Genomic DNA, 27,151 nt, shown 5'->3' with positions numbered 1-27,151 from the left:
AGGGGAAGTTCACTTGAATGACTTGAAGGTGTTTTTGTGTTAGAACGATATATAGTTAAAGATGACGGAAGATTTTAATAACTGCGTTGAAAGGTCAGGTTAGATGTGGGTGATAATCTCCCAACAGAATTGAGTTAGATATAGGTTTGTGGACCTACTCTGACGCCACTAATTTGAGCTATTTGCCTTTAAACGTAAACAAAACAGAGTCATTGAGTTCGTCTAAGATGCATCTTAGAAATAAAATAAAATAATTGATGCAAATTGGAATGAATTTCCGTTATCCCTGGGAAAACTTCCGGACATCCACGGGATCTTTATGGAAAACGTAGTGCCGGCGTATTATTTTTTATCTGATGATGCCTTGTCCCAATTACTGGTCCGCCTGACTCTGACGTCGTTTCAGTGATTGCATTGAGTTCGACTTTATATCCGAATTTGTCTTACAATGCTATTTAGACAAGGCTTAAGCCAATTTGTTCTTCTCGACACAGCTACCAGAAAAAGTATTGCCTAGTGAAGAGAGTTCGCTATCTTACAGGTCTGAACCCAAGCCGAAATATGCATTACCGATCACATCAAGTTCCGCCGTGGTGCCTCACACCACCGAAGGTAGCATGCTCCGCCTATCACACCGAGGATCACGCCCCGGGCAAAGCAACATCAAAAATTTTAAAAACAAGATTTTTCAATTAGAAGAAAATTTTTCTAAGTGGGGTCGCCCCTCGGCAGTGTTTGGCAAGCACTCCGAGTGTATTTCTGCTTTCAGTGAAAACTCATCTGCCTTGCAGACGTCGTTCGGAGTCGGCATAAAACAAGTAGGTCCCGTCCTGCCAATTTGTAGGATAAATTAAAAGGAGCTCAACGCAAATTGAAAGAGAAGCTCGGCCTAAAATCTCTTCGGAGGTTATCACGCCTTACATTTATTTTATTTTTTTTATCACATCAAGTTCACATCTGAACATGAGTAAACATGTGACACAGATATGTGCTAAATTGAAACATTTCGAGCGATCTAAATCATATACAAGCATAGTCAAAGTATCATCGGAAATGCCATAGTTTACTTAAGAACTTTATTTTGGTTGTTCTTGGTAAAAACTTGTTATCCGGATTGTCAATAAAGAGGATAGAACTACATCCACTGTATCCTTAACAAAGGTGGTTTCCGCTTGTAAGAGGACGAGGCACTGGAGCATCAGCTTAATCGGCTTAGACTGCTCCCATTGTAGGCATATCTGTCGTAAGAGGCGATTAAAATCTGTAGTCCCGATTGATTGCGGAGTCGGGTAATATTGGTAGTGGAATCCGGAAGTCAACGGAAGCTTAAATGAACATGGACATTTCATTTAAGTTTCCTTATAAGCTTCCTGATAGACAATATTTTCCTTCTTTTTCGGCGGTCGGAGCTCATGGATTTCGTATCTAACCATGAAACTGTTTCTTGGATATACTCAAAGTAAGCCATGCAGGAAGCAAAAAGCGACTGAAAACCCTTTATATATTCTGCATTGTCAGCGCAGCTTGCGGTAAATTCTCTTCACTGGCTTTCCTTATGCGATGCATTTTCAGTACATCTGATATGCTTTCGATATGATAGCTTCCGGCTTTTGGTTAGCAGAATAGCCTCTGACTATACTGTCCATCCTACCCTGAGGAGAGTAAGACAGCGAATAATTTTATGTTTACATGACCCGGCTGTGCTTGGAGCAGATTGGGGGATAAGGCTAAGAAGTGTAAACCACAGTCGCACCGCTCTTCATGGCTAGGATGAGACAGCGAAGCATGTTCTGGGCATCTGCCTCGGCCAAGCTTTAGCAATACATGAAGCTTTGGGTGGGAAATGGCACGGTTGACTTTACCTGTACATCTGATTTGAAGGGGATGAGATGACGGAGCATTTTTAGCGTGTCACTCTCACCTTCTGAAGGACTAGCTACGAGGCTTTGGAGCAGCAGTACCGCTGTCTGCCTTAATAGTAAAGGAAGGTATAATGTCTGGACGCCGTTGCTGAGAAAGTACGTACAGAAAACGAGATCTTCCCCTGCCAAGCCTTGCTAGCCCGTCAGCGTAGTCAACAACTTGCTAGCCCAGCAGCATGTCGTTTACTGAGCGGGTAGGGGATAAAAGCAAGCCAAGTGGTTTATCGCCCTAAACGAAATATATTTATAGATATTGTTACGAATATTAGAAAAACTAAGGAGTGCTGCCATCTCTAAGCCGATGCTTAGCAGTGACGTGAATTCACATCCATAGATCAATCATTATGTATCTACATAAACGAAACAATAATTGCGTCTACACATATGTACCATGTATGTATATGAGCAGCGAAGAGTCATTGCACAAACACATGCATATATCTGAGATACTCCTATAAGTATGCAATGAGAAAAACTATAAAATTGTGCAATTGTAGTTACAGCTGAGAAGTTTGAGAGCCGCTGGACTAGTAGATTCTGGAAGCGCCTAGAAGATGTATAAAATTGTGCAATTGTAGTTACAGCTGAGAAGTTTGAGAGCTGCTGGACTAGTAGATTCTGGAAGCGCCTAGAAGATGCGAAGGTTGAAATCAAAGAGTATAAAAGGCGACAATTGTAGAGGCGCTGGAATTCAGTTTGATTTGAGTTGTCAAGCGAGCAACAGCAGTATTATTTTGAAAGTCAGTTTCATTTAAGCTATCAGTTTGGTTATTAAGCCAGCTAGTTGCAAAGTATAAGTGTTATTGTGAAGTACTTCAATAAAGACCATTTTTCCATTATCCAATATTGGAGTTATTTATTCAACAGTTTAGTGATACGAACTTAGCAAAAGGACAAATAAGAGGATTTGCAGTAAAATCGTTACAATATTTTGACCAACTTTTCACTCAAACAAAAGGCAATTTTCTAACATCGCAGCTCGGGCGCCACCTAGCAGACTTTTACATAGTTTCTTCATGATTTTGTAAGTTCCGAAAAGGACTATGATTAAGCCAGAAATGCGTAACTTTAAAATATACAAACATCAGTAAGCCTTATCTAAAATTGTCTAAATTTATATAACGTTATTCACGAAAACAAGGTGATAACAATGTGTGTCTAAAAGTATGCTAATTTTGACACGTATTTTCTATGTTAACAGAAGTGCTCAGCGAGTCTGACACTATGACGGTTTGTAGCAAACATTTGGGGCTAATGTTGCACGTGTTTTGGCGAACCTGGTAAAATTTTCCAACTTCTAAATAACTGAACTTAAAACTTCGTGATATAAAAATTTAGCAAACCTTAAAACTTCTTAAAAATTTGATATAATGATTTTTTGTGCGCAAATTCATAAAATATCATAAAAAGTTACAAAATAAATGTATTCACCATAAAAATGGCAGATGTTGTCTAAACTCACACTTTACTACAAGCCAAGCAAAGCATTCTTTTAGAGGCAATAACAACAGCACGCTTATATGAAACAAAGTATTATATTTATTTGCGTATAAATGAGAATAAATAAACATAATACAAATATTGTAAACGTAAAAGGGGAAACGAGGTTCAATAAATAACGGCTTACAGCTGACAGTTGTCAGATAGCAATGGCTTGAAACTTGAAAACGGGCATATGACTGGAAGGAATAACGTTAGCTCTATAGCGCCTAAGAGTATGCTATGGCGCAGTTGTGTTAAATACAAAAGATGGAAAACCAATAAACTGCAGAAAGAGTAAAACGCAAAAGTGAAATGTGATTGTGTGCGTCAATGCTAATAAAAAACAAAAAGAAATAAAATATACAGAATATATGTATAAGTAAGTAAAAGTGGAAAAGCTTTTAAATTGCGATACTTCGAAAAAGCAGAAAGTTACAAAAAAAACGCTTTCATAAGGAGCAACGTTTCAACGTAAAGAAAGAAAATGTTGGCATGAGTGAATGATTTCAATTAGAAGAAGAAAGGAAACGCAAAATTGCGCTATTACTTCTGTCCGCCAACTCGGTATTTTGTTTAAATTTGGGGCAGTGAATTTTACAAAAACGACAAAGCATACTTTTAGGCAGTCGTGCTCCAAAAAACGTGTTAATTAAGTAACTTACGTAGGTTATTTTTAGCTTGCGGTTTTTTAGTGGCTTTTGTGGTTTTAATGGTGGCTTTAAATTTTTTGTTTGCATTCTTCACAAGTACGATTAGGCGTAAGTCTTAACGCGACTGCACTCATTATTAGAGGTTGGGGTTATATGCAAAAAAAAGTCAGCCTAAAAATATTTAATATACATTTTCAGATAATATAGAGGCCATTAGTTATTATCATTTCAGGCTTCTTTTTGGGATTCTTCTTAAATTAAGTTTAGAATATATTCATATATTCATTCATTCAGCAAAATGATCTTCAGACAAAGCAGTTTCGGCACTGTTTTGGGCTTAGTTCATTACTTCCATCTTATCTTCCATCACTTCAGAATCCTTTTAGAATGACTTTAAAACTAATATATTTTCAGGACTTTATTTCAAAATTTCGTTGAATCTACATATATTTATGTATGTAAAGCAATCTCGCTGTTTTACCATTATACTACTACAACCACATCACGCCCATGTCATCATCATTAGCGACAGTGCTGTTGTTAGTCTTTGAAACAGTTATGTGGGTATACGCTCGTTGTGAAAGCTTTTAGATGTGCTAGTAAAAAAGCCGCACATACTTTCAGGCTCAGAATACATTCTCATACTCATATATAATAGATAAATACAAAAATAAATACACTATTTTTTGTTAGAGATAGCTATGAGTTTTTATGGTGCTACAGTTAACGCATCACATCAGCTCAACAAAAGAATAGAACAATGAAAGTGTGGATTGAGTTTTTGTGACAAAACTTTGGCAATTCACCAACAAAGGCCAAAAAAATAACAAAAACGAAAGGCAGAAAACATCACAATCGCTGCGTAAGCCAACAACTGGTTTTTCAAAAATATTAATGGCAACAACAACAAAATAAAAGTTAAAACAATATCATTGTTACCAGACACATGTTAATGAAAAATAAGATAATAAATTCACATATAGCGTGGTTTTTTGGAGTTTTATATCAGCAAAGTGACAGAGTTTAAAAATATCGTATCAAATATATTTTCAAAAATAAAAGTAAAAAGCCGGAAAGGTTTTTTAGGTATAGTTAGGTTGAACTGGCCGGACCTCACATAGGCTGAATGTGTTACCAGAATTTGTTCGATAAACAAACGGAAGTGCTCCAACCAGATGCCAGTACTTATGTCATAGATTTACTCCGACTTCTCGGCAAATACTAGAAGTTTTCTAGAACTTGGCTTTTAGCTGCCCCGATACCTGGCAACCCTGCCGCCCTTAACTTAATACCTGGCGAACGAAGGACACGAACACAGAACGAGCTCTGCCGTTTTTTCCTGCAGTTGACTAGGCCTAACCAACAAGCATGTGGTCACACCAGAAGCCAGTATCCAGTAGAAGAATTCAGTTTTCTCTCTTCAGAGATATGAGATACTTTTTGAGTCTAGTATCGCAGGATCTTAGGAATTTTGAAGCCACGCGCTTCTGCACACGTCTTTCTTGCTTCATGGATCATATGCAACTCCTGTTTCTTTTTGATTTTTCCCCGACGTATTGGCACGTCTGGCGTCGATATAGCGAGTGCGGCACCCTCCTTTTCCAAGCCATCGACCTTTTCTTTACCTTCCATGACCTGCAATTCTGTACAGATGTATGGTCTGGCCTGATCGAAGGTTTTATTAAGTAAATTAAATTTATTTACAGAACTTCAAAGCAAACACATTTTTTCAACATCGTTTTCACACGTGCCTCTTAATTGAGCAATTAAATAATCCTCAGCTAACTTAAATCCCAAGTAGAATACACAATTTAAAATTAATTGAATCGATTAGATAGGCTATTTTTTTTACAAAACTCCAGCATCGTTTTTGAAGACAATAAATACTAATTCAAGATTTTAAAACAAATCTTTATACGGGATACTTCAATTAATAATTTATGGACTCAATATGATTTAAAGTAAAAAACTTTATTGAGAGTAAATTGATTCAATTAATGTTCATGTCGCAACAAAATTTAAGCAATATTTTTTTAAGTTAAGTAAAAAGACAGATTATGGTTTAAAATAACAAGGCTTCTCTACGCGACGAAATATTTGAAAAAATGCTCTTTACCGAAAACTCAATTAAGAGTTAATTAACAAAAATTTATCGTAATTTTTATGATTTCAAGAAGGACTATGTAAATTGGTGCTTCAATTAAAGTCTATATCTGAAACCTAGCTTTTAAACTTCTTTAAAGTTTCTAAAAATGATTATAAATTCGCGCTTCACAAATGAATCTTTTTAGACTTAATTTCGATAAATTCGACTGAATATAAGTTCAAGGCGAAAAATCAATTGAAATTTAATTAATTAAACAAAATACGTATTTAAGTTAAAAAAATAATATTTTTACGGGGCAACTCATAATATGAATATTCGACGCAATTTAACCTCAAATAGAACACTTAATTAAAAGTTAATTAATTCAATTAAGGCTTATGCCGTAACAAAATCCCAGCCTTATTTTTTAAGATAGTTAAATTAATATTTTTACAGCTCAATCAAAAATTAACCGACTCAATCAGGGCTATTGTGTTAATAAAAATCAATATTTTCTAAGATAATAAAAAAATATATTAATTTCGAAATTTTTACATTTATTTATTTTCTCGCTCAACACTTACTTTGAAAGTGATCGACAAAATTTGATCCCGATACGAAAACTCAATAAAAAGATAATAGACTAAAATAAAGTTCAAGCGCTTACAAAGCTTAAAGAATAAAAAAATTCAATTTCAAGTTTTGAACAAAAAATTTATTTACACGACAACTCAATTAAAGATTAACGGACTCAGTTCACGCTGAAAATAAAATTTGAGCATTTTGTGTTTTTTTTTTATTTTTTTTTATTTTATTGGTAAATTTAATAGCCTTGTTTAATATAATTTGATAATTTTGATTGAGCTTTAGGCCAGATTATTGAATAAAACTTCTTTTTTTAGTAGTATTCAAAATATATTTATTTGTTCGATATTTCGACTTCAATCTGAAGTCATCATCAAGAATTTTTTTTGTGAAAGAAAAGAGAAAAATATCAATTCATGCTCTAAAACTTATTATTGTTTATTCTACAACTCAATTAAAAACGAGTCAACTCAATTTAAGCAAAACTTTTTTAAAGTGTTAAAGAAAAAAAAGAAGAAAAATTTAAGCTTAAAATAATAAATCATCAGCCTTGACAATTTTATTTCTCCGCAGGGAGACACGTGTATACCGATATCTCAACAATTTCCATGTGTATGCTCTTGGGGTTTGTGTGATACCAAAATAACGCCAACAGCATATGAGTGCAACCAAATCACAAAAAAAAAATTTGTGCGAGTGTCATTTTTTCTTTTGCTTGCAATAAAGTTTTTTGCGGTTCTTTTGGCGACAAAAAAACTCGCATGGCCGAAAACGTTGATCTTTATTGAACTTTTGTGTCTTACTTTGTTTTTGCTTTCTTTCAATTCATATTTTATTTTTTATTCTTTTATTTTATTAGTTTTTGTTTTTTAGATTTGGTTTTGTGATATCGGTAAAAATAAGCTTGTTCATTCATTGTCAATTTCACGATTTTATTGCCAGCAAAAAGCTCTTTTCGACAGCATTTTTGTATTGTGCCGCGATTAATGTGCGCGTAGTCTATACACCGGCGCTCGCACGTACGCAGCATATTTCGCACACACAAACATGCTTATCACGCCGTTACACAACATCCCGAAACCATCAAAGGTTTCTACATACATTAGATGAGTTTAAAATGAATTTCGTGTTGCATAGAATATTCTAAAGCATTGTGTACACACACGGGAATAAGTTGCGCATGAGTGTGTGAGTGTTGAGTGCGAAAGTTCTTTTATTGCTGTCATCAAAACGCATTCATGCTCATGTTTGGGTATGTATATATGAGAACGCCAAAGGTTTTGTACTATTTAAAACACAAAGCAATTTTAGCCAATTAAAAATTTTGTTTTACCACTCAGCGGTTGCATTAATATTTGAGGTTTTAAGTTGGCTGTGCACATAAAAGTTGTGTGAGGATAACACGAGTGGATATGCTGCAGCAAAACTTAAGTGCATTACACAGAAGTAATCATTAAAAAATTACTTAAACTAAACTTTTGTTGATGTCAGTAATTTAGTTGAACAAAACTTATAATGAGTGGCGTAAAAAAATGTAATGTCCATTAACTGTATGCAGGTAATGCAAACTCATTTGCATTACTTTTAAAATTTACTGTAAGATTTCACTCAAATATCCTTACTACTCAAAAAGCAAATAAGACTACCACCGACCTAAGGATTCTAGTGTACGTCTATGGGCAGTTAGGCGGGTTAGCATCGCGCCAAACATCGGCCGAACCATTCCAAAACCAACTATGGCAATATTATTGTGTACCGCGTTTGAAAGTGCGAAATCATGTAGTAATCATTATAAAATTACTGAAACTGAACTTTTGTTGATAGTGCCAGCAATTTTTTTGAACAAAATGATGACTTGTGTTAAAAGCTGTAATGCACATTAACTACATGCCGGGAATGGTATTCCATTTGCACTATTTGAAATTAACTTAACTAGTTAAATTTACTCTAATTTATTTACTACTCAAACAGGAAATACAATTTTTGGCGACCGAATGATTCTTGTTTGAGTCTATGGGCAGGTATGCGGATTAGCATCATGGTAACCATCAGCAAAACCCTTCGAATTACTCTATGAACATTGAGGATACAACTGCGTGGCGCGCCTGAGTAGCAGTCAAATTTGGTGATAGTGTCTAATAAGACGCGAAGAAATTTGTCATTTTTTTTATCACACAACTATCGCCTGCTGTGTCAAAAGGAAGTTAAAGCAAACGTCAGGGCCACGCGTCCAAATGCTCGCTAATGTTGATGCACCTGCGCCCTACGAGCGCAACTTTGATGAAAGTCCTTCGTCAATCTCTGGCAGGCCATATTATTCCGTTTTTAGTTCTGAGGTGGACGTCGTCGAAGGCAACTTCTTTTATAAATGAATACTCTTTAATTTGTTGGGACTATTTAGGTGAGACACGCACACCTAACGGGGAAGAGTTTCAACTTGTGGAATAAAGTGAAGCGGGAAAATATATGGTGTATGACGGATACAGGTACTGGTGGAATTTGTGAATGGATGAGCGGTGGACCGGTGCCAAAGCTAGCGCTAAAATCGTTAAAGTTATAAACGTATCGGTCATGCCACATTAACCGATGAATGGTGGTGTCGAAGAAATAGCTGAAAGATTAAGGGAAAATGTTTGATCGGTGCAGATTTATAGACAAATGATAAACGCCGACAAAGTTAGAAGTGAAGAAAAGAAGGTTGGGGTGGCACCTGATGCCGAAGCTGATGTCAAAGATACCGAAGGTATGGTTAAAAGGTGACGGAGCAACCATCGCATGGTGCGCGGTTGGCTTTACCGATGAAAGGGTTGACCAATTATTGGTTGATGATTAACGGCTGATAGAAGCAGGGGTGAGTGGGTGGAGATTTGGACAGTAAATAAAATGAAATAAATACAGCTGTGTCCACGTAGAAACCACTGTAATAATGGCAGCCAGCCCAACACATGGATAGGGAGGAGGAGGCAAACCAAGCTTTGAATACGAGGATGCAGTTAAAATAACTTTTACCAATTGAAAACAAATATCGCAAAAGGGGAGTTTTTGCAGGGCAAGAGGGCGCTGTCATTCATACTGTTTCAAGGTTCCAAATCGCGCTTACAACCACTTGACAGGCACCACTAAAGAAACAGCAGCAACTTAGGCAGGGCTCGAAATTGTCCACTATAAACTATTGAATCTTCAATTTACCACTAAAGCTTAAAGTATATATGACGAACAACCTTAGTTGTCGGTATTCGGCAGTCGTAGTCCAAGATCAGCTTAAAATCTGATTGGAAAAAGAAAGGGTTCCGAAGCGCCGTATCCTAACGTCATCGCAACTAAATTTCTTCGGAACCCCATGCCAAATGATGATATTTAATGCAAAGTGGCGTCAGTGTTTGCCTATTAGGACATCGCAACAGCATGATTAGGCAGCGAATTATGTTACCAGTTATCCTCAGGCGTGCGCGGACCTTTCTTTCCCCAATTCGGAATGAAAAAACCTCAAGAGACATAATTTGGTAGAACTCATAGTAAGTATGTGGATACTTTTTATTTAGTAAAAGTGATAACAAAGCGATAATTTATGACAAAAATCGATAACACGCTAATTGGTAATACTCCGATAAAAAATATACAACCTTTTTGATAAAATATCGATAACTTTTTGATAACAAATCGATAATTTTCCGATGACACGTCGATAAAATATTGGTGACTCTCCTACATCAAATCGATAACTTTTAGATAGCATATCGGTAACGTGTCGATAATGAATTGATACATGTTCGATAATAAATCGAAAACTTTTTGATAATAACCCGATAACTCGTCAATACAATATTGATAGCCTTTGTTAATACCAAATCGATAACTTGTCTATAGCACCTCGATAACACATGTATAATAAACTATTCCTTGAGTTTCCTTCTCTTTCCTTGCTTTTTCTTGCTTAGCTTTGACTTTGCAATGGTGACAATTACCATAAGCTTCGTTATTATCATATATCATAACAATACCACATATTACGCCTACAATTACATTATAAATTCACCTAAATAGCTTTTAGCTTTTGAACACTACGCCTACACCTACAAACTGTACTCTCCCATACCGTGAGCAGCTACGTTTGCACATCAAAATTTATGCTCCTATTACGGTATACAACTCAACTTAGTTGGGTTGTAATTAAACAACTCAACTTTCAGACAACTTAACTCTTGTTTGATATTACGAATTACAACTTATTTCAGTTGAAGTTGAATTGGTGTTGCCAACCTAAGAAAGTGAGAATTTGACAGATAAATGAACAGCTGATCAATTTGTGGCGGTAATTTAAGCATTTGCAAAAACGATTTTGTTATAACAATATATTATATGATATGAAATCTATTTTATAATGGCGAAAATGTTGATGATTGACATGACGCGAATACGGAAAACTTTCGCGTGATCATTCCAATTCCTTGGAACTACCAAGCACCAAGTAAGAAAATATTTAAGTGACAAATGATGAGCTCCAAATGAAGTTATTTTGCAGCTTTGAAAGGAAGCATTTTGCTCATTACTAAACACAATTAAGGACCATTTCCGCATACGCGTTCGTATTTTAAAATTATGCGCCACGCTCAGATTCCTTGCTGATGGCCGCTATCAAAAATGCTGTGGAAATGATTTTGGTGTTGGACTGGTATTAGATATTATTGAGGAGCATATTTGTGCGAAGTGGATTAAAACCCAAACAGCAAAAATTGTTTTTTACTCTAAAACAGGATTGCCAGGAGCACTGATTAGTATCAATGAGACTTACGTTCGCATAATTACACCTATTTTGGCTGCATCCGAAATGCGGCCAGCCTCGTCCAACTTCGGAATGTCGCTCCATAAAGTCAAAAAGTTACTCAATGTAATCCTTCGCTTAAACGTTGTTTTTTCTATAAATGTGTACAAAATTGTTGATTATTGTTTGATTAAAAAAGGTTTAACTACCGGCTTTATTTTTTTTTGGTAACGTTTTATGAGCCCGTGCACCATCTAACTCTTGTCAAAAGTGGTATCAAAAGACGCGTGTAAAAATAACCCTGGGTGGGTCTAACGCCTTTCTGCATTAGTGTGTACAACAAATCTGGCAAAATACAACCACATGAAAATTTGAACCGAAATGATATGACAGAAATTAAATTTTTAATTTTTGTTTTTCGGATTCTTAAATCGGTGGTCGAAACGTGTCTTTTGATACCAATTTTGAACATTTTTGTTAAAAATTAGGTGGTGAACCGTCTTGTAAAACGTTACCTTTTTTCAAAACAACTGCAAAATTGTACGAGACAACTGTTAGTAATCAGTTGTAAGATTTTGACGTCTTTGACAACTACACTAACACAAGGTTGCATACGGTAATGCCACAAAAAGTTGTTAGGCTAGACAACTCAACCGAAATTTTTTTTTTGACAGGTTGATTTGTAATATGTAATACCAAATTGTGAAATTTCAACCCAACCAGAGTTGAGTTGTAAACGATAATAGGTGCATTAAATTCAGTCCTCCGCTGAAAATATGCAACAAATTTCAATATCTCTTTTAGCAGCAGCCTGATTATCTAAATCTACTGAAACTTTTTTATTAAATTCTCTTGCTTCAGCAAATTAAAAATATGCTAAATTATAGAAGATTTCAATGTTGCTTTTGAATAATTATCTTATCTTTCTAAAAATTCAAAATCGCATAGTTTATTTTGCTGTCTCTCACATTTTTAACCACATTAAACAAATCATCATAAGCGGATTAAAAAGTCATTTTAAGCGTAAGACAGATTATTTTCATATAAACCCACTTTTCCAAACATACATTTTTCATTATAATACATCCATTGTGTTTGTTTATTGTAGCGCAAGTAAACATTAATCAAAATTGTTTGTATGTGTAAAGTATGAGAAAATATTTCATTTAATAAAATATGAGAAAACGAATGTCTCATCGTCAAATGCAGGCATCCAATAATGTAAAAAGTAGTCATGTAAGAAAATCTTGATAAATCTGTATTTATGAATGAAATATGTACAGCAGCGAACATAAAAATAACAGTGGGAATTTTATCGTCAATTAAGATCAAATCTTTTTAATTTTCGATATTTTATGAAAACCCTGCTGTGAGTTTTGTAACTGAAGCATGCACACACATCTCAAAAACGTTTTCGAAAAAATTCGAATTTTCGAGAAAATTTTACGATTATTTCGGAATTTCTTTTTTAAGTACCCCAATTTTTTAGCGTACGCAATTTTGTAGCCCAAAAAATTTTAGTATCACAAAGTGTTACCAGATACTTTGTTTCTACTTTTTTTATTAGCATGGAAATACATATTTATATCAACGACATGATAAGAAACTTTATCATTTTATTCGTTACTGTCTGTATGACCTTTTTTGGAACTTTCCTGGAGAGAGAAGGCTCAGATTTCTGTGTTCACGGTTCTTTGACAGACTGGCAGAGGTTGGGAAGGAGAACGTCTCGCTTCTTCAAGGAAGCCAAGTGATTCTTTTAGGACGACTAGGAGGTAAAGGGTTTAAACGAATGTGCCGCCACCCTGCACTTACTAAGGACACTCACAATGGACAAAAATGTCTTCGAGTGAAAGTGTGGGTAATACCCACGCACGTCCTCTTAACCTAACCTAACTACATGCAGTAGAACTTGGTACCTGGCACATTTCTGAGGTCCATTTTCAAGACGTTTGTCGTCCATAATAACACAAATGTTTTTATTTGCCAATTTGGTCTCATAGAGCTTATGTGTAAGGGAAATGCTGTTTGACGTCTATTTTTCACTTCGTTTTAGAATTGCTTTCTTTTTTTTAGGTTTTAATAGAATTTCTCAGCATGATTCGTGTAATTTGTGGTTTGGCTATTTTAGCAACATCTCTTGTTGACACGGATCGGTTTTTCCTAACTAGGTATAGAACATTATTCTACAACTGGGCGTCTGACGATCCCTTTGGGCGCCACTTCTTGGCTTGTCAATTGCTAGACCTTCGTTAAAGTGCAAACCTGTACCATAGGATAATCCTGTGAGATTTGTGATCTTTTTGCAACTAACATTGGGACTATTCGCCAAATGTACAACATTTTTTTTAAGAATCTCTTCGGTCTTACTCGTTTTCCTCGCTGTTGAAGACTTGACTTCAGAAGCTAAACAATTTTTAAAAATGTTAAGAAACACCAGCTCTGAAATAATTAATTCAAAGTTAACTATGTCATTACTAAAAAAACTTTTAGAGAGTTCTAAATTTGCAAAACTTTCTGTAGCAGTTGTGAAGTTACAGGTCTCTCTAAATCCGCATTGATTTTAGAAATTTTTTTTTTTCGAAGGGTGTTTCAGATTTTATTTCCTATACAAAATTTTTAGCACTTTATATGGAGGAATATCTAAAACACCCTAAGGAAAAAAATATTTTCAAAAATAATACCGAATTTTGTGAGATCAATAAGTTATAGGTGCTTAAAAAATTAACTGAGCTATGAAACTGCATTCTGAAAAGGGATTCAGAAACCTCTAAATAAAAAGTTCGATATTCCTGCAAAATTGTCTAAAATTTTCGAATTTTCTCGAAATCGTTTTTGAGGTTGGTTTACATAGTTTGTTACTTACTTACTTACTTAATTGGCGCTTAACGGTCTAAACGGTTATGACCGTCCAACAAGGCATGCCAGTCGCTCCTTCGCTCCACCAACCGGCGCCAATTGGTCACACCAAGGGAGATTAAATCGTTTCCCACCTGGTCCTTCCAACGGAATGGGCGCTGCCCTCTTCCTCAGCTTCCATAGGCGGGTTCCGATAGAAACACTTTCTTGGTCGGAGCGTTATCTTTCATTCGCATAACATGGCCTAGCCAGCGCAGCCGCTGCGTTTTAGTTCGCTGGACTATGTTGATGTCTGCGTATAGCTCGTACAGCTCATAATTAAATCTTCTTCGGTACTCGCCATCGCCAACGCGTAGAGGTCCATAAATCTTTCGAAGAACTTTTCTCTCGAACACTCCCCAAGACGCTCCATCTGCTTTTGTCATGGTCCATGCTTCTGTCCTATATAGCAGGACGGGTACGATAAGTGACTTGTAGAGTATGATTTTCGTTCGCCGAGAGAGGACTTTACTTTTCAATTGCCTACCTAGTCCAAAGTAGCATTTATTGGCAAGATTGATTCTTCGCTGGATTTCTGAGCTGACGTTGTTGCTAGTGTTGATGCTGGTTCCCAAATAAACGAAGTCTTTTACTATTTCGAAATTATGGCTGCCAACAGTAGCGTGGTTGCCAAGGCGCGTATGCTCTGACTCTTTGCTCGATGAGAGCAGGTACTTCGTTTTGTCCTCATTCACCATAAAACCCATCTTTACTGCTTCTTTTTCCAGTTTGGAGTAAGCAGAACTGCGCGGGTGTTTAGGCCGATGATATCAATGTCATCAGCATATGCTAGTAATTGCACCCTTTTATAGTATATTGTTCCAGTGCGGTTAAGTTCTACAGCTAGTATAATTTTCTCCAGCATCAAATTAAAGAAATCGCACGATAGGGGGTCACCCTGTCTGAAACCTCGTGTAGTTTCGAACGGCTCAGAGAGGTCCTTCCTAATTCTGACTGAGCTGATGGTGTTGCCCAACGTCATTTTGCACAGCCGTATAAGTTTTGCGGGGAAACCAAATTCAGACATAGCGGCATAAAATCAACGAAAAGGTGATGTGTGTCGATTCTCTTTTCACGGGTTTTTTCTAAGATTTGGCGCATTGTGAAAATCTGGTCGCTGATAGATTTACCAGGTCTGAAGCCGCACTGATAAGGTCCAATCACCCGGTTCACGGTGTGCTTCATTCTTTCGCACAATACACTTGAAAGGACCTTATATGCGATATTAAAAAGACTGATTCCACGATTGTTGGAGCATTTTGCAGTATCCCCTTCTTGTGGACTGGGCAAAGAACACTTAGATTCACACATACTTTGTTACAGACGTGTTAAAAACGTTTTTTCTTAAAATATCAAAAAAAAAAAAAAAAGAATTTCATTAACGAAATTTGATAAAAATTGCCACTGCTATTTTTGTGTTCGCCGCTGTATACGTATATATGAAATAATATTCATACATAACCACGCAAAATAAATGTGATAGAATAAGAATACGCGTACGTAATCTCTTCAGTATACTTCTTTAAGTGTGTAGATTTTTACAATGTAGTTATTTTTATATGCGACCTTCCTTTGGCGTTGGTTAATTGTTTTGTAATAAAATGTCACGTAAACTAACAATAGCGTGGAATACGGCGTACAGGGTAGTAAAAAATTTGAGTAACTGTTTTTGACTGCCTTTGTATTTATAAGTAGATAATAGAGACTAGAGACTTCTCTGGAAATAAATTTTTATACTAAAGCCGCAAGTTTGACTACCAAAAGAGCAACGTAGGTGGCCATATAAATTATAAATTAACAGAAACAGCAGAAGTTATTTAAATATAGCCGTAAGAGAGGTCAATGAATTGTATTTTAAAATTTGCTAACTTTAGTTGCTTACGCACTTTAGCTTCTTTTTTTTGACAGATTCGACTTCTTGTTGAGAAGAATATTTTATTTCCAAACTCTGTTACAAAGAATGAAAAAAAGGAAACAAATAAAACCTTACAAGCACCTACAAGTCTTTTTTTAAATTTGGAAAATTCGCACTCTATCTCCAACCAAATTTCCGGCAACGAAAAGGCGAAACTTGCAGTATAGTTAAAAGCCCCATAAAATGAAATTTTATTTTCTTAAAAATCAACCAATTACACGAAAATTTTTTTCGCACAACTTCAAAACACGGTTACCGGTGCGTATACGTAACATTTTTTATATTCTGTGGTATAAAAGAGTTACATACATACATACAAATTGCAGACGAAATGAACTGGAACTGGTTTCGTCAGCAATCTGAGAAAAAATGTCCAAAGTCTATCCTGAAGAAATGACTTTCTTTGTTCCTCTCTTCTCTAGATAAATTTCCTCATCTATAGATAAATTTTTGGATGGCTGGAGTCCTAAATAAGCGAAGAAAGATGTTTGTACATAAAAAATCACCGCTAGGGTACTCGAATTGCGTTACACATAATTTACTATTAAGTAAACAAAAGTTGTAATGTGTTCTGCCGTGAAGAGTGGTTATCTAAACAACTCGAACTGTTCTGCAGATATCGACCAAATTGTAATCTTAATTAAGGTGAGGTTGATGACAAAGGTAAGATGATAAAAAGTCAGAGTGAGGATTAGGTTGAAATTTGCTAGAATTATAAAAAAAAATTTCGTCTCGAATATTTTTTCGAAAACATTTTGAAGTTTTTTTTTTTCAATTCATTTCAGCTAGTTTTTTTACTCGCTGGCGTACATAAATAAAACTTAAATAACTTACCGAAAAAAGGAGCATTGCTTTTATGATTTCGAAAATTTGTAATCCTTCAAAAATCACTTACCTGAAAAACGAGAAAAATAAAAATTTAGTTAGCTTAGCTAAAATATTAGAAAAAGCGGCGAAAATAGCATAAGCAATTTTTATAAAATTTTTCCACTGAAATTCTCCCTTTGTAATTGAAATTTAAGTAACTTTAGTACAAAACCCGATCACAATGCAATAAAACTACGCTAGGTGGCGCATAGATCGAGATATTCAAAAAAATTGTATTTGTGGTCCGATTTGACTCAAACTTGGAACACACATTACATACATGAATAGAAAGTCTATGAAATAAAATAATTAAAAAAAATTTTAGTTAAACGGGTTTTTTGAAAACAATACTCTTACTTACTTACTTAATTGGCGCTTAACCGTCTAAACGGTTATGGCCGAAAACAATACTCACATTAAGTAATAAAAGCTAGAACATAATTAGGTAAATCCTAGGTACTAGTTATTACACTCCTTATCAATCTAGGGCGTTGATCAGAAAAATATTCATAAGTGATATTTTCATATATGGGTTATTTTCCAAATCTTACGGATTTGTAGAAAAAAAGTTTTCACTTTTTTAAAAAACACCAAATTTATTTGTTGGAAAATTTTCTCAATTTAAGTCAAAACATATATCAGGATTTCCTCGAAAAAATTTTTTTTTCAGAGATCTGCATGTGCTCAGATTCGGTGGTTAAGCAAACTTACCCACATTCAAAATGCTATATCTTTGGTTCCACTCGTCGTATCTTATACTGTTTTCTTCCACGAATATTTTCGAAAAAATATATATAATATGCGATATACTTTCATCTAAAAAACCCTTTTTATTTTAAGTTGGACAATTTTGTGGTTCAAAAGATATTAACTCATTTCTGAAATGACCTCGAGCAACTTGCTTACATTTACTTGCAGCAGGTACGTGCTACAATTGTATACAGCCAACGCCTGCCTGTGTATGCATGCATGGTCAACTTAACTACAACATACATACATACATATGCATATGTACTTGTAAAAAAACCTACTAATTACTTAGCAGGTAGCTAGTTCTACGAAATTATTATTTATGTCAGAATTAGTATAAGTAGATGTAAAATTGTAAATAGAAAACATAATTAAATTTTATTTCAATGTAGAAAAATCATCCATTTCCTTAATTCAGAAAGTTCTTCTTTTATTATTGCGAGTTTTAAGTAAATGTTATTAGGAAAATGCCGCAATAATTATTTGATTGGGCAATAGCGGCTATCCTTAATATTTCATTTAAATATGTGGAAAACGAGGAATACTACAAAGAATACTACAAAGAAGAAGAAACCTGAAGCTAGATTTAAAAAGGAAGTAGCAGCGAAACGGACGTTGACATATCACTGCATGATTCCAGGGGCAGAAGGAACAGTAAAAGCAAATTTTTTTTCTTTGGATGATCATTCAGTTGAACTTCAGTTGTGAAATAATTATTAGGAAATATGTATAAATTTAAATTAAATTAAAAATTAAGTTGGTTTTAACGGTTTGTAGTAATTAATTAGAATTGAATTAATTGGAATAATATTCTATAAAAGCGTGCAATTACTGGCGTATGCTGATGACATTGATATCATCGGCCTAAACACCCGCGCCGTTAGTTCTGCTTACTCAAAACTGGAAAAAGAAGCGGTAAAGATGGATTTGATGGTGAATGAGGACAAAACGAAGTACATGCTGTCATCGAGCAAAGAGTCAGCGCATATGCGCCTTGGCAACCACGCTACTGTTGGCGGCCATAATTTCGAAATAGTAAAAGACTTCATTTATTTGGGAACCAGCATCAACACTAGCAACAACATCAGTTCTAAAATACAGCGAAGAATCAATCTTGCCAATAAATGCTACTTTGGACTAGGTAGGCAATTGAAAAGTACACTCTCTCCCGGTAAATGAAAATCATACTCTACAAGTCACTTATCGTACCCGTCCTGCCATATGGGGCAGAAGCATGAACCATGACAACAGCAGATGAAGTGGCTTTGGGAGTGTTCGAGATAAAAGTTCTTCGAAAGATTTATGGACCTCTACGCGTAGGCGATTGCGAGTACCGAAGAAGATTTAATGATGAGCTGTACGAGCTATACGCAGACATCAACATAGTCCAGCGAATTAAAACGCAGCGGCTGCGCTGGCTAGGCCATGTTATGCGAATGAAAGATAACGCTCCGGCCAAGAAAGTGTTTCTATCGGAACCCGCCTATGGAAGCAGAGGTAGAGGGCGACCCCCACTCCGTTGGAAGGACCAGGTGGAAAACGATTTAAACTCCCTTGGTGGGACCAATTGGCGCCGGTTGGCAGAGAGAAGGAGCGACTGGCGAGCCTTGTTGGACGACCATAACCGTTTAAACAGTTAAGCGCCAATTAAGTAAGTAAGTTATTAATTAGTACATCAATTGCCGTCTTCAAGACTGAGTTTGTTTTTTTTTTAAATTGATATTGTATAAGTCTGTTTATATATTAGACCGAATACCTTCAATAAACCTTGCTCATTTTCTGCTTATAATAATAAAATATAATAATGTAAAAATAACTTGTAAAATCTTAATTTTACAAATATAAGTATCATAATTTATAATCTTAATATATAAAAAACACGTGTCGCTATGTTTGAGGCCAACGGACTCCTAAACTACTGAACCGATTTTGAATTTGTTTTGCACCCCGTGTGTAGTTTGATCTAACTTGAAATATATGATAGGTTATATTTCAGTTTATAGTCGCAATATTATTTTATTGCAAATTTTTTTATTAGTTTATACGTAATAATAAAATGTTACGTATACGCACCGGCACTTACATTTTCAGGTGGTGTGCATATACTTCCGTGTAATTGGTTGGTGTTTAATTAAACAACGTGCTTATCAATAAAAAATATTATAGCGAATGATATCAAGTATAGCACATCACCAGGCCCGCCGAGGGGGTGGGTGTTTCTGAGGGGGCCCGCGATTTAGAGGTACTATGACTTTTTTTTTAATTCAGGAGAGTCTTTAGTTGTTCCATGTGCAATTTTTAAGCCGAATTTCAAAAGCAACGAAAATTTGCATTTCGTTTTAATATTATAGTGAAGTGTGAAAAATAAAAATCTATATATATATAAAGAAAGGCTAAAATGTGTGTTAGTTGGTCGCCGGTGTTTGAAGAGATGCGTCGGTCGATTTTGTTCAAACTTTCACACAAGTTGCGTAAACCTCACGCGGTGGTTACTACTGGTTTGGTTGCGATCGACGTACAGGGTCTCGAGATATAGGCCGAAACGTGGACCCGAGTACCCCTAGAATGTGTTTATAGAATATGGATAACAAATGAAAGCTGTTGATGAGTGCTTTAGTAGAGGGTAATTTTCATACCCCTGGGTGACTAGGGTCTCGAGATATACGTGGGCCAGTGAATGCCTAGACAGTGTTTATGCAATATGGATATCAAATGAAAGCAGTTGATGAGTGCTTTAGTACAGAGTAATATATTATCCAGAGACGGACTGGGACTGGGATTAGGACTAGGACTGGGACTGAGACTCGGAGTGGGACAGGGACTGGGACTGGAATAAAATACATACCTCCCTCTGGGGCAGGCAATAAAGGATGCAGAAGAATGAGAAGTAATTGACAGAAGAGAAAAGAGAGAAGGAGAAGAAGATTGAGAAAGAGATAGAATGTGACGAAGAAGGAGATAGATGAAGCGAAAAATACGGAGGGAGGAGTGAATAAAAGGATTAGGAAAAAGTGAAGAGGGGGGAGGGCAGAGTCAGACAGAAAAAGCTTATTAAAATGTATGCAGATAGGCCAAATTTAGAGCAGGACAACGTCTGCCGGGTCTTCTAGTTTGTTATAAATTATTAAATCCTATATTATTAGAAATTATTAAATTCTATTTTCGAATACGCAGTTTTTTATATTGTTACATGTAGTATCTAAACACACATACACATATGCATATTTTCTTACGACGGTTTTGAAGTGTGCATTCCCATTTTATTTTCAATAATATATATAATATAACATATAATATAACATATGTACTACAATGATTTGGTAAAACACAAATACTAGCTACCTGCTAAGTGATTGGTAGGTTTGTTTACAAGTACATATACATATGTATGCTGTAGTTAAGTTGACCATGCATGCATACACAGGCAGGCGTTGGCTATATATAATTGTAGCACGTACCTGCTGCAAGTATATGTAAGCAAGTTGCTCGAGGTCAGGTCAGAAATGAGTTAATATCTTTTGAACCGCAAAATTGTCCAACTTAAAATAAAAAGGGTTTTTTAGATGAAAGTGTATCGCATATTATAAATATTTTTTTGGAAATATTCGTGAGAGAAAACAGTATGTAATAATTATTTAAAAAATTCATTTTTTATTCATTATTTTGATTTTATAAAATTAAATATTTTTTAACACAGTTATAAAGTAAATATTGTTACCTTCAAAATAAAAGAAAAATTAATAATTAAATTAATAATAATTAATAATTGATGAGGAGTGTGCTGACTAGTACCTAGGACCTAACTAATTATTTTCTAGCTTTTATTACTTCATGTAAGTACTGTTTTCAATAAAACCGTTTAGTTAGATTTTTTTTAAATTATTTTATTTGTTATCGATATTTTAAAAAAAAAGTTACTATGAATTTTGTAACTGAAACTATGCAAACCAATTTCAAACACGTTTTTCTAAAACTCGAAAATTCGTGGAAATTTTTCGGAAACTTCGAACTTTATATTTGCAGTTCTCTGAATTTTTGTGAGTAGGCAGTTTTGTAGCCCAACCAGTTTTAGTCTCACAATGTACAAGTTAGAGGATCCTCAAAACTCGCATTGATTCTCGACAATTTTTGTTTTGCTGAAGGGTGTTTCACATTTTTTTCCATAAACAAACCAATTTCACAATTTGCAAGCTAAAAACACCCTTAGGCAAAAAAAATTATCAAAAATCAATACGTATTTTCAGAGAGCTAGCACTTGTATTTTGTTGGACTAAAATTGATTGGGCTGCATATTGAAATCAAAAAATTCAGAGAATTCTAAATAAAAAATTCGAAACTTTCTCGAATTTTAAAATTTTTTAGCATACGTTCGCGAGATTGATTTGCATAGATTTAGTTACGAAATTCATAAAAGTTTTTTCCTAAAATAACGAATATGAAAAACCAGCAATATTTGACGAAATCTAATAAATTATTATTACTAGGCCTGGAAGCACTGCGACCTTTGTGTAGATCTATTGTGCATAAAGGAAAAAATTTAATAAAAATTGCATCTGCTTTTATTTTTCTGTTTTCTGCTGTAAACAAAACTGATTTTTATAAACCTTACTAAACAAGGGAAAGAGTAAGACTACCGGTGTAAAATATAAATTTAACTAACACCTTGAGGAAAGAGACTCCTTTGATTTTGCGGTGACTGATTCTATACATCACATGTAAACATTTCAGCTTCTCTTAAAGTAGGAAACGCACTTTAAACTTTGCATTTTTTACTTATTACATGCAAACAACATTCAATACTTTCCATTCTAATCGAAAAGAGTTCAAGGCTATCACCACCCCAATACGACTCCACCCTCTCAATCACATTAACAAAAGCTGCATTATAATAATATCGTCACGCGCAGCTTATTCTAATACAAAATCAGAATATTAGTATCTATTGTTAACCAATTACTTGTAAATTGCAGTTATTTGGCAGAAAATAAGCTATTCAAAACATAATAAAAGTTGTGAAAAAATTTAGAATTGCGATCGCTTTCTTTGTTGTGATTTCACTTTTTATGCACGCGTAGCACACACACAAACACATATTTCTGGAACATTTTCCAATATCACGCAATTTGTGCTGCATCACTAATGACATAGCACACGCGTGTATCAACCACCATTATTTTTGGAGGAAAAGCTCACAATTGAGTGGCGTAAACGACTTGGCATGACATACAGCAGCAAATAGGAAAATGGCAGTGACAATTTTTATCAAATTTCGTCAATGGAAATTTTCTTTTTTTATTTTCGATATTTTAGGAAAAAACTTCTATGAATTTTTTCACTGAAACAAACGCAAACGAATCTCGAAAAATATCGAGAATTGGAGGAAATGTTCAACTTTTTATTGGGAGTTATCTGAATTTTTTTAGGTACGCAATTTTCCTGGCCAATCAAGTACAAGTTACAGGTCTCTCAAGATTCACATTATTTGATAATTTTTTCCGTAGGTTGTTTCAGATTTTTTTCCATGCAAAGAAAAATCTGCCCACATTCTATGGAGACAAATCCAAAAGACCATTCGGAAGAAATGGGCAAAAATAAACGCGAATTCGGAAAGACCTATAACTTGTACTTTATTTGACTAAAATTTATTGAAATACAAAACCTTCGGAGAACTCTAATAAAAAGATCGAAATTTTCGAAAAATTTTCTCCAATATTTAAATATTTTCGAAAACTTTTTTTAGATTGTTCTGCATAGTTACAGTTACAAAATTCGCTGAAGTTTTTTCTTAAACTATTGAAATTAGGAGGGGATGAATTTAACTGACGCTATTTGACAATAATTGCTACTGCTATTTTTCTGTTTCCTACTATATAGACAAAGGCGCAGCAGTGCAGTTTTTGTACTGCATGTGTTTCGAGCCAAATGGATTGCATTATGCTAAAAGCTTTTACACGATTCTTAACATCTAATGAATATCCTCAAAAAAATTTTATAACAATACTATGGGGATAACAATAATTTGCAGAATAATGACTGGTACAGAAAGCTTTGCAAATTTAGAGCTCCCTATAAGTTTTTTAGTAATAAAGTAGTAGACTTTGACATAATAATTTCTGAATTTCTGTTTTATAACATTTTTAAAAATAATACAAGTCAGAGTTCAGCCTACAGATGCGCACTGACATCCCTGTGTAGAAATTATATAAGAACGAGAACTAATTTCACTGGAGCCCACTCAAATAAGTAGAGCCAGTCGATTGCTTGATATGCTGCATTCCACCTCATCCCAAGCTAATGACCCACTTCATCATTCATTTTGGGTCTTTTTTTATCCTACACATAATTAGCTTACTTACCGCGAAGGGTGTTTGCTTGAATGCCTACTTGTGTGTTTGTAATTAAGTGTGCAAATTTATTCCATTAACCTTCAAAAAGCTTATCCGTGGCTAATATTTGCAGAGGAGGAAATTACACAAATGAGCCGCCAAAGTATTTTATGCACACATGCAAACATTTTTACACATACGACATACAAGGGTATGTATGTGCAAGGGTATGTACATAAAAATGCAGACCCGTTAAAAATTTGCCCGCATAATTTAATTCCAGTTTTTGACACCGCACATTTGAATGGTGTTATGCCACTTAAAAAAAAAAAAAACTTAAATTCGTTCAAGGAAATTGCGGAAGCAACCTACGACGGATGTATGAGATGGAGCAACGATTTCAGAGGAAAATGTTTAAGGAAATACGAATTAAATTTATAATTAGAATATAAAAGTTTTGGTTCAATTTGCAAGTCAAATGAGTTATGCTTTGTGCGTTTAAGTTGGTTATGTTGTTGTTGCAGCAGCATTTAATCTTGCACATCACCCTTGTTTATTCATAAATTGTCTTAAATATATTCCAACGAAAATCGCAGTCCAAGTGATCCTAGGCAGTTAGAAAGAGGCTTTCGATGAATTTATTCAAGAGTTGTACTGAAGTTGTATTTTGAGCGGGGAATCGGTATATGTTGGGCATGTCAGAGTTTAATTTCGATATGTGCTGTTATCGAACGGCTACAGATGTGTCATCAATTTCATGACCAGCCGACGATTTGGCAATAAGAAATTGGTAACGCTCCAGAAGAAATAACTTTTCTATAACAAAAAAGATAAATCATCGATAACCAGTTGATAACAACCCTGCAAAAATCGCGAATACTCCATGCATGCATGTATGGAGTACTCGCTACGGACCAACCGAGTGCTCCAAAATTAACCACAATTCATACAAAAAATATGGCCCAATTAACATTACGATGTCCTAGGACTGGACCATGTACTCCAGATAGGCCTTACATCAGAGTAATCCATGCAGTACCCACATGAATAAACATCGTGTAGTGATTACAATCGTTAAAAACGATCAATGATCGGCTTATAATATGTTCGTGTAGAAACATGAGTTGGTCCATTACTGCATTACAGTGGAGTATAATGGTAAGTACTCCAGTATGACCCGAGTGGACCACATGATCCAACGATTTTTGCAGGGATGTTCGTGCAGAAACATGAGTTGGTCTATTACTGCATTACAGTGGAGTATAATGGTAAGTACTCCAGTGGACCACATGATCCAACGATTTTTGCAGGGAAGACGATGAAAAATCTTTAACACTCCGATAAATGTTTTATAACAAATCGATCATTTATTGATAGAATATCAATAACTTATCGATAATTTTCGATCAAAAATCGATAAGTTTTCAAAAGTAATCGATAACTTATTGAAAACAAATCGACAACTTATCGATAAAAAATTAATAAATTTTTGATAACATATACATAATTACTGAAGCTCGTCGAGAAAAATCAGTAACTCCATGATAACCGATAGCAAATTCATGCCACACCTGTAACAAACCGATAATCCTGTCCTTTATTTTTCTTCTTCTATCCTACTAATCTTCCAACCTTTTTTACCTTCGCAAATCTTTTTAATTTCATCTGTCTTGTCCTACTCAATTATTTTTGTGATTCGCTTTCCTTCCTATGTTTAATGGCCCATCGTTTGGTTATCCTCCACCATCTGAGTCTTTCTTTTGGTGTCTAGCCGCGGTCAATCAACTTAGCTTTGAGCAAAAGTTTGCTACCGAATCATATCTCATGAATGCTTTTCTGCCGACATAGCAGATTAAGTTTGGGTTATCTTCATGATTAGAGTCTTGTGTTAACGAAAATCGGCTACTGGTTTTATAAAATTTCGATGGAGCTTGCAGCCCAATAATTTATGAACCACCTGTTATTGCTATTGCAGTGGTGAAGTGTCCTTTCAGTGCAAGTTTTGAAGAGCTGCGGCAGCGAGAACCAGGTTCTTTCAGTAAATAAACATGCTTTTAGGAAAAAACAAAAACCTCTTTATCCTAGCAAATTTGACTTTTCGAAGTCCTTATAAGAGAGTGGTTTTTAGAAAGGTCAAGGATTCTAAGCTGTACGGAAATCTAACTCCTATGAGAACGTGAATATCGGTCAATAGGACTCCCATAGTTCTCCACTGAAATGTTGTGGCGTTAATGGGGATTTGGGGGATTCAGCTTTCATTACGCGCTCAGTTAGAACTCAAATTTAAAACCGACCAACATAGTAGTAAGGCCGAATTCCCAGATATTGGTCGTTGGCCGTTTTTTTTCGGTTTCCATGCCAATACATTTTAAATCACTGAAATTGCTGTTATGTGGACAACTTTTTATAACCTTGGAAAGAAGAAATGAAAAGCGAAGTGAGATTGAGGAGGAGTGGAGCGGAAGAAGTGGTAGTTGTGGGCCGCCTTGACTATTACGATTTTAACGTTGGAAAACTTTCCATCAAGCGCTTAAAAAAAAATTAAAATTTTAAAAAATATATGGTTGGAAAAGGAACGCTTTTTCCAAGGGAAGAAAAATATATCGAAGTTTCAGCGAAATCACTAACACAAATTATATGCTATGATTGACTTGTCAGGGAGTGTCCCACATAAAAATTCACGGGCACGTGTTTCAATTAAGCATAAAACAACAAATTCTCCTACAAAAAAAATTCACGCGCCGCAAAATTCCACAACAAAATAAAAACTTTAAGTTGAACGATTTCCAAGCAAAATCCGAAATATAATTGAAACTGGACTATAAGTATAAAAGACGAAAGAGAAATTGAAATGCCAAACCAACAGCAACACTATTTAAAAGTAAAATAATCAAGAAAATGTAAAATA

General features: G+C 35.1%; 2 protein-coding genes across 14 annotated transcripts in view; both read right to left on the bottom strand.

Moving 5' to 3' along the window:
- LOC137253296 (phosphatase and actin regulator 1-like) overlaps window positions 1–27,151 on the bottom strand; it is a 763,209-nt gene that overhangs the window by 169,429 nt on the left and 566,629 nt on the right. The window lies entirely within an intron of this gene.
- Window positions 1–27,151, bottom strand: part of LOC137253298 (sericin-2-like) — a 114,273-nt gene that overhangs the window by 40,948 nt on the left and 46,174 nt on the right. Inside the window, exon 4 of one of the 2 annotated variants that reach the window (XM_067789979.1) lies at window positions 17,173–17,195. The exons of the other annotated variant lie outside the window; for it this stretch is intronic. Coding sequence (XP_067646080.1) covers window positions 17,188–17,195 — 8 coding nt within the window. The 3' untranslated portion in view covers window positions 17,173–17,187. Of the gene's footprint in view, window positions 1–17,172; window positions 17,196–27,151 lie in introns of those variants that run through there. 2 annotated transcript variants of the gene reach the window in all.

Source organism: Eurosta solidaginis, chromosome 5 (genome assembly GCF_040869045.1).
Source record: "Eurosta solidaginis isolate ZX-2024a chromosome 5, ASM4086904v1, whole genome shotgun sequence".
In the NCBI taxonomy this organism is placed as follows: domain Eukaryota; kingdom Metazoa; phylum Arthropoda; class Insecta; order Diptera; family Tephritidae; genus Eurosta; species Eurosta solidaginis.
This window is presented reverse-complemented; position numbering and strand designations above follow the sequence as displayed.